The following is an 8,097-nucleotide window of genomic DNA, read 5'->3' on the forward strand; positions in this document are numbered from 1 at the left end:
TAGATGCAGATTCAAACTATGCATTTTGGGTTGCAGAGATTCCCAGCAGAGCAACTAGTATAGGTTTAAGCGTATAGATCACGCAGGAACTTTGATTGGCAACTAAAAACGATTCTGTTTACATGTAAAAGGAGCTGCAAGTTTAGTTTCAGTGTTGGGCTGTTGCCTCATCAGATTTTAAGTACCTTCAAGTATCAGGTAAAGACACTGTCATGCCACCTGCATGTACACGACTGCTACAGTCGCCGCCATGAAGTCAGCATTCAGCAGCTCCCTGCACCGGCATTGTAGTAACACGAGCTTTAAATCGCCCACCAACTTTCTCACCGCCATAACTGCCTCCCATCTCACGACCTGCAAGCTAAAAAATCGAGCGGAGAGGGAGCAGGAGATCCGCATCGCATTGCTGCCCAGATCGCACCGGTGCGGAGGAGGATGGCGGAGATGTTCACCGTCAAGGTGGGGGAGGCGGCGCCGGCCGGCGGCGGCAGGCCGGCGGCCGGGCCCGTGTACCGGAGCGTCTACGCCAAGGACGGCCTCATGGAGCTGCCGCAGGACGTCCAGTCCCCTTGGGACTTCTTCAGGTTTGGTTCCTGGCTGGCACTGTGCCCTCTGTCTCTGCTTCCACAATGTGTGTGTTTCCAAGCGTTTTCACCAGATTCTACTGGTACTCTACAAGGGCTGGGTCTTTTCAGATAATGTTGCTCAAAGTTTCCTTTTTTTTTGTTCTTGTAGTGGAGCAGTCAAGAAGTACCCCAAGAACAGGATGCTCGGCCAGCGCCAAGTCACAGATGGCAAGGTAAAATCTAGCCTCTGCTTGTTTTATTTCGACTGCAATCTTCTGTTTTTTTAGAGACTAAACTCCTTTTTTGATTAGGCCGGTGAATATGTGTGGCAAACGTACGAGGAAGTGTACCAGAAGGTCATGAGGATTGAATCAGCCATCAGAAGCTTCGGTGTTAACCCGGTGAGCGACAAAAGCTGACATGCCTGTGTCTATGTTGAGATTTTTCTCTTGATCCTGACATTGCACACCTTGCATGAAAACTAACTCATCTAGTCGATATGTGCATGTTGACAGGGGTCTCACTGTGGCATATATGGATCCAACTGTCCAGAATGGGTTATGGCCATGCAGGTGACCTCATTTTGTTTGTTTCTCCCAGAATTATTCTTTGGAGTGTTCTGATCTATTTTTTATTTTTATTTTTTTTCCAGGCATGCAACAGTCAAGGAATATGTTATGTGCCACTGTATGACACCCTCGGTAGGTTCTCCATGGTTCATAGCACTCACTAAGACACAAATGGCTTATGGCATAAATACCTGAATACATCTGAATGCACAAATATTCAGATTTGTGCACATGGTTAAATGTGTTTGCGAAAAAGCTTAGAGTGGACAAAAATGTCTGGGAATAAAGCAATAACTCAGAATAGCTTGATTCTTTTGTCCTTTGTTTTGTACTTATCAAATCCTGTTGTGTTACTGACGTCTAAGGTGTAACAAAATGCAGGAGCAAATGCTGTTGAATTCATCATGGACCATGCTGAGATATCCATTGCTTTTGTCCAGGAGAGCAAGATCAAATCAGTAAGCCAAAACATTTGCTCCTTTGCAACATGCGTTTTGGATCTAAATTCAATTACATGATTAGCTAACGCATACCAAGTTACAACAGAACTTGGCTTGAACCTGCTAAAATCAATGCTACTGATTTGAAATTAGTTTTGGAGATCAATGCTACATATCATTATCTAAGTCATTGAATTGCATCTTTCAGATACTAGCCGTAGTCCCTAAGTGCACAGCCCACCTTAGAGGTTAGCTTGCTGAACATCAACACTTTAGTATGATTATCTCCAGTATTATATGATCATTAATGACTCGGTGCATCTTCAGCGATTGTTAGTTTTGGTGATTTTACAAGTGAGATGAAAAAGGAAGCTGAGAAATTTGGTGTATCTTGCTTTTCTTGGGAAGAATTTTCTTCAATGGTTAGTCTGATTTCTTATTACAACTCTTAACTGATACCTAAGGACTATTAGTTCATTATGAATGTCATGACGTGTTAGAGTGCTTTGTTTGAATAGGGAAAACAAAACTACGAACATCCCAAGAAGCAAAAGGATGATATTTGTACAATCATGTATACCAGTGGAACAACTGGAGATCCCAAAGGTGTGATAATCACAAACAGGGCTATCATTGCTGGTGTCATGACCACGGAACACCTTCTCAAAGAGACAGATAAAGTGGTAAGCTGCATAAATATAATTCTTCAACTGTTGTTTTTGCATGAAAGGTGTAATGTGATCAACATCTATTGTAAAATTTGTCATGGTTTCTTCATCAGTTGATTTCTTCAAAAAAAAGATTTGCAAGGAGTTTGCCAAATTGGAAGTAATATTGACCTGATAATATATGCAGATCACTGAAGAGGATTCATATTTCTCCTACCTTCCATTAGCACACATATTTGATCAAGTAATCGAGAACTACTGTATCTCTAAAGGTGCCTCCATCGGATTCTGGCAAGGGGTACAAACTAAATTTTGCAGTGAAACAATTCTGCAGTTTTCTTCTTTATAAATAATTTTGCAGTGGCTGTTCTCGTATACCTACTGAAGTGTAATTTTTTTAACAGGACATTAGGTATCTCATGGAGGATGTGCAAGTGATGAAACCGACAATATTTTGTGGTGTTCCTCGTGTTTATGATCGTATATACACAGGTTTAAGAAAAACCCAGAATAACTTTATCGTTCTCAATTCCAACTGGATTTCGTGCATAATCATAATCTGTGGATCTCATTAATTGAAGGTATAAACCTGAAAATTCAGTCTGGAGGGATGTTAGCCAAACACCTTTTTCAGTATGCCTACAACTAGTGAGTAGTACCACAAGATTGAATATGCAAAGAAGCTAAATTCCATGCATGCTTACCTTTGAAATAAAATAAGAAAATGTCCATTTTCCATCAGCAAACTTGCCAATATGAGGAAAGGGCTGAAGCAGCATGAAGCATCACCATTTTTCGACAAGATAGTTTTCAGCAAAGTGCGTACAGTCTTGAACTTTATTTTTTTTCTTTTTGTTCGAAAAGCTCTGAACATTTATATTGTTTCTCATACAGATAAAGGAGGGGCTTGGAGGACGTATCCGTCTCATGATAGCAGGGGCAGCACCTTTGCCAGGGCAAATCGAAGAGTTCATGCGGGTAACCAGCTGCAGCGTCTTTGTACAAGGATATGGTGAGATCTTCAGACAATATTTTTAGCATTTTAACATGACTCAGTTCAGTTTTTTGGATGAAAATATGATACCAATCTTTCTTCATTTGTTGAAATCAGTATTGTATTTTTTAAACCTTTTAACAGAACTCTAGTATACTTACAAGTCTGGTCCTGGGAAACATGCAGTCAAACACCTGTCATATTGATATGCAGGGCTCACTGAGAGTTGTGCGGGATGCTTCACATCGATCGCCAATGTTTTCTCAATGATTGGAACAGTTGGCCCTCCTGTAACGACGATCGAAGCACGACTAGAGTCTGTCCCTGAAATGGGCTATGATGCTCTGTCAGAAACGCCCCGGGGTGAGATCTGCTTGAGGGGTCATACCTTGTTCTCTGGGTACTACAAGCGCCCGAGCCTCACTGAAGAAGTGTTCTCAGATGGCTGGTTCCATACAGGTGAAAATTTCTTTCTCACTTCTTTCTAGCTAACTATACCATCGATTAGTGAAGATGATTAATATATTAGAAATTTGCCATCATCTTGTGTGTGCAGGTGATATTGGAGAGTGGCAACCCAATGGTGCGATGAAGATCATTGACAGGAAGAAGAACATCTTCAAGTTATCCCAGGGAGAGTATGTAGCAGTTGAGGTCGTGGAAAGTGCGTATATGCAATCCCCTCTTGTGGCCTCGGTATGCTGATTGATACTAAAATAAACCTAAATCAGAGTACTTGAACACCTAATTACGCTCGGATTTAACTGAACTAGAGGCTGGCTCCTCTCTGAACCAGGTTTGGGTATATGGAAACAGCTTTGAGTCATTCCTTGTTGCGGTGGTTGTCCCTGAGAGGCAAGCTCTTGAGGATTGGGCCGCAACCAACAACAAGGCTGGTGACTTTGCAGAGCTGTGTAATGATCCGAAAGCAAGGGGTTACATTCAGGATGAGCTGAACAAAACTGGCAAGAAACTCGGGGTAAGATAATACTACTCGATATAGTGAGCGATCATTTGCAGCCATTTATTTTCACGGTTCATGTATAATTATTCAGAAAAACAATAAGGAAAAAAAACTGCAATCGTTTCATGCATCCAGTTGAGAGGCTTTGAGATGCTGAAGGCAGTTCACCTGGAGCCAGTGCCGTTCAGCATAGAGAAGGATCTGATCACTCCAACTTTTAAGCTCAAGAGACCCCAGCTGCTAAAATATTACAAGGTTTGAGGAAATAATCTAAATTTGCACAAAAGTTATACATTGTTTTTGGTGATCTCTTTAAAGAATGTGTAAATTTTCATAGTTTTATTCATGCAAAGAACAAATTTGTTGCAGGACCACATTGATCAGATGTACAAGGATGCCAAGGACGCGAGAACTGCACTCTGACAATGTATACTACCAACAGTGGCTATGGCCCTGGCGGTACATTGTGATTCTTCAGAAGTGTGTAGATATTAATAATCAGGATTTTTGAGTTGAAGGCATCTGTGCTATGTCTTATGCCAAGATGTAAGAACTGAGTTGGTCATGAAGCTGGTCATAGGTTATATGAATAAATTTACATCATTCCCTAGAGACTTCTTTTCTAAGAAAAAGGACAAGTCTCCTGCTTTTGTCAATCGAGACGAACCAGAAGTTTGGCGTTGTATGGAATTTGAAATATTGTTAATGACACGAATCTTTATTACACAACAGAGGTGCCTTTCATGCAATTTCAGTTAACATATATAGAATGAGAAATACAAATTCTCTGTGCTTGCTCCAAATATGTTAGGAGCCCAGAGTACAGAACTATTATACGCTCTATATTCACCGGAGTACTACATGGTCTAGGCATGTTAGCTGGTTATGGTATATTATATATAAACTGACTGGGCCTGATCAGCAATTGCGCAATGGTTCAGATAACTTTTTTCTTCTTCTAAAAAGCTTGTTTGCTTATGTAAAATGGTACAAGAAAAGTACATAAAAACATGCTCATACCAGTGAGAACGCTGCACATGTGGGTTGCAAAAGGCTGGGCCAAGATGGATCGGATGTATGCATGGTAAAGCATCATCCCTTCCAATATAAAGGGCATATAAGATTTATTGTAGCCCATGGTCATGTGAAATTGCATTCTTGGAATCTTGGTCACACATTTGTTTGCTCAAAAAAGATCCATAATTCTTATTCATAAGATGAAATTGTGTCAAGAAACTTCAAAATATCTAAAAAGAGTACAGCAGGGATTTCAGATCACCTATCGCGGTGGCTAGAGCGCCACTTATTGAACATAAAATAAACACAGCCCAACAACAATCGTCGCAGTCGCAAATGACGCTGACATAATTGGTCCCACTTCAGCTCCGACGCTGATCAACACATTCTTAAAATTACGGGAAAAGGTTGCCCGTAACCTGTATCATATATATGAAAAAAAGTTATGGTAGATGACAATATAATGTGTGCAGGAAGCAACGAAATTATTTTTGAAGAAATAATGAAAACAGAAATTGAATAATAAGCTGGCTTGTTAACATTAAGCACTAAAATGGTTTAATTATCCTACAAATAGCAGCCTGCAAATTAATTAAATTCTGCGATCATGCTAGGTTTAAAACAACTATGGAAAGTAGACATCTCAGACCGAAGTTATTGTTTACTTACAGATGGTGGAGTGTACAGGGCATAGATGCTGAGTTTCTGGTAATACTCCTGGTTGGGAACATTCAGAACAGTCTCATACTTGATGACACCCCGCGCTAAAGTAAGCTCTCCGATCCCACCGACAATGGCCCATTCACCAACTGTACTGAGACCCATCACTTGAAGAATGGAGCCAGGGAACCTGTCATTTTCATGAAAATATCATGTCACTACAAACGTAATAGTTGGTATCTGATCGAATAAGATCGAATAAGTGTAGCATATATCTTCGCCTAACAAAAGAAAAATATAATAAACACCTGCTATATGTACAGTGTACTGGTCATGAACGAATACTAAAGTTTGAAAGAAACAGGCTAGGGCGCTAGGCGCAACAGTTGAGCCATGCAAGTGTAAAAAACTATTACCTGCTTCCATTGCCGAAGAGAATGCTGAAAGAATTTTGATAGATGAAGCCATTCAGTTGGTCAGTATTGACACCTGTGCCTCTTGCAGTAGCTACAAGGTTTCCAGTGGGTTGAGACGCATCAAGTATCGCCCAGTTGTTGACAGTGATCGAACCAAACCCATGTTCCTCCGGTAAAAGGACTGATACTACAAGGTTATGTTCTGGCCGTGGAGGGTGAATGTCGTGCAAGTAAAGGACCTCTTTTATTACACTCTCACATTTGGAAGGAAGGCAAATGTGAGGATTGGTCAAGTAACTGGAAGCACTGTCCATGTAAAGGGCGTTACTGGCCATTGCCAGGGCTAGCTGGGACAGGGAAAGGAACAAGATGACATAACTACGATTGGCCATTCTTGGAACTAGGGAAGGGATCTACACTTCAGGTTCAGTGTTTCCTTCTTTATTTTGTGGTGTGTTTGGTACCAGAAGAGGATGGGCCCTATTTATAGAGTTCATGGACTACTGGTACCTTAACAGGATAGCACATGCCAAGACCAGCAGAAGTCGTGGTTCGTCAATGTTTTCGTTTTATTTTCGCTGAGCAGCGGCCTTCGATGAAAGAAAAGAGTCCCACTTTTTTTTTTCCATGTGATCATGTTCCAAACATTGCGCCATTTCAGTGGACATAATAATATCATAAACTAGTACTGCTGCAAGAGGCCCCAAACACGCACTGCTAAAGTGTCTTCATGCTGTAGATAGATCTGTTGATGTGTAAATGTATTAATAGTCCACATATGTTGACTAATTAAAGCGCTTCCATGGGATGCTGACTAAATGACACATCGGGCCGGGTAGTTTATGACTGTATTTAGACTACAAGAAAATGTTCTGTTGGTTAATCCTTCACTTCGCTAAGTACAGATCGATTGTATGGTGAACACCCACATTTGGATCGTCACAACAGTTCAATATATTCATGATGGGAGTTTTGCACACATGAAGTAGCACATTTAAGGTTATTTTACATATCTAACCTTTCTGCCAATAGGTAACCAAGATAACAGTAGTAATTAAATGCAGGAAAGCAAAATAAGGACATGTACAAAAACGCATGGGTCTGTTTGGATGATCTAAAGTTGGATGCTAAACTTTAGCACCTATTTAAGTTTTTGAATCTTGATTAAAGTTTAACTCAGCCATTTGCGCTCTTGTTTGAAGAAGCTAGTGCTAAAGTTTAGCAATTTTAAATATTAGTACTTGGATCTAAACACCCATAATATACGGTGGCCGGCATAGGGGCAGGCGGCGTGGAGAAGGTCACGGGTACATCGTATTCTCATAAGTTCTGCTACCTTCCGGTGTTGGTAGAGCTGCTTGCTTGAGGTGGTGCTCACAGCAGCAGATCCGGACACGCCGTCAGCGAGCGGGAACAACCTAGCTAACACTTATAAAAAAAAGTTTTCAGTGGCGTGATACCGATTCTATTTCTCGTAGCTATTAATAGCTATTGATAGTTAACGTGCCTGCCCCTAAAAATTAATTTCTAGAGGCGGATCATGGCGTCACCTGCCCCTACAATCGATTTGTAGGGGCGGGTTACGGCATGATCCGCCTCTAAAAATCAATGTTCAGAATATAGAAAAATTGGAAAAAAATCAAAAACAGCAAAAGAAAAAAGAAAAAATATCCCTGCCAACCAGCCACCACCCCCTTTACTACAAAGGTATAATTTATTGACGAAATATGCACATTTGCGTAAACCGAGGTTCGAACTGCTTACTCCCAGCGTCGCGTGTACCCTTCTATACACCATACTGCA

General features: G+C 40.9%; 2 protein-coding genes across 2 annotated transcripts; one reads left to right on the forward strand and one right to left on the reverse strand.

The window, feature by feature from the left end:
- Positions 1-358: 358 nt before the first annotated feature.
- Positions 359-4,913, forward strand: LOC112902691 (long chain acyl-CoA synthetase 2). Its single transcript, XM_025971860.1, has 19 exons — positions 359-584; positions 736-799; positions 878-967; positions 1,082-1,138; positions 1,219-1,267; positions 1,517-1,593; positions 1,784-1,823; positions 1,903-1,997; positions 2,094-2,258; positions 2,431-2,541; positions 2,648-2,735; positions 2,825-2,891; positions 2,986-3,061; positions 3,138-3,255; positions 3,451-3,696; positions 3,794-3,933; positions 4,034-4,216; positions 4,337-4,456; positions 4,571-4,913. The coding sequence occupies exons 1-19, from the start codon at positions 436-438 to the stop codon at positions 4,622-4,624; spliced, it is 1,989 nt and encodes a 662-aa protein (XP_025827645.1). The 5' UTR covers positions 359-435; the 3' UTR covers positions 4,625-4,913.
- A 580-nt stretch (positions 4,914-5,493) lies between these two features.
- On the reverse strand, positions 5,494-6,616 carry LOC112902032. Its single transcript, XM_025970929.1, has 3 exons — positions 6,295-6,616; positions 5,888-6,068; positions 5,494-5,637 (listed from the first exon to the last, which is right to left on the reverse strand). The coding sequence occupies exons 1-3, from the start codon at positions 6,606-6,608 to the stop codon at positions 5,614-5,616; spliced, it is 519 nt and encodes a 172-aa protein (XP_025826714.1). The 5' UTR covers positions 6,609-6,616; the 3' UTR covers positions 5,494-5,613.
- Between the last annotated feature and the right edge of the window lie 1,481 nt (positions 6,617-8,097).

The sequence above is a fragment of the Panicum hallii genome, chromosome 8 (genome assembly GCF_002211085.1).
Source record: "Panicum hallii strain FIL2 chromosome 8, PHallii_v3.1, whole genome shotgun sequence".
NCBI classification, from domain to species: domain Eukaryota; kingdom Viridiplantae; phylum Streptophyta; class Magnoliopsida; order Poales; family Poaceae; genus Panicum; species Panicum hallii.

Excerpts from the sequence above, each read along its gene's own strand:
- LOC112902691 (XM_025971860.1), top strand. The coding sequence starts at position 436 with ATGGCGGAGATGTTCACCGTCAAGGTGGGGGAGGCGGCGCCGGCCGGC. Across the intron at positions 3,256-3,450 it reads CGTCTTTGTACAAGGATATG|GGCTCACTGAGAGTTGTGCG; the intron begins GTGAGATCTTCA and ends ATTGATATGCAG. Across the intron at positions 3,697-3,793 it reads AGATGGCTGGTTCCATACAG|GTGATATTGGAGAGTGGCAA; the intron begins GTGAAAATTTCT and ends TTGTGTGTGCAG.
- LOC112902032 (XM_025970929.1), bottom strand. The coding sequence starts at position 6,608 with ATGGACAGTGCTTCCAGTTACTTGACCAATCCTCACATTTGCCTTCCT. Across the intron at positions 6,069-6,294 it reads CTCTTCGGCAATGGAAGCAG|GTTCCCTGGCTCCATTCTTC; the intron begins GTAATAGTTTTT and ends TGAAAATGACAG. Across the intron at positions 5,638-5,887 it reads CCCTGTACACTCCACCATCT|GTTACGGGCAACCTTTTCCC; the intron begins GTAAGTAAACAA and ends TATATGATACAG.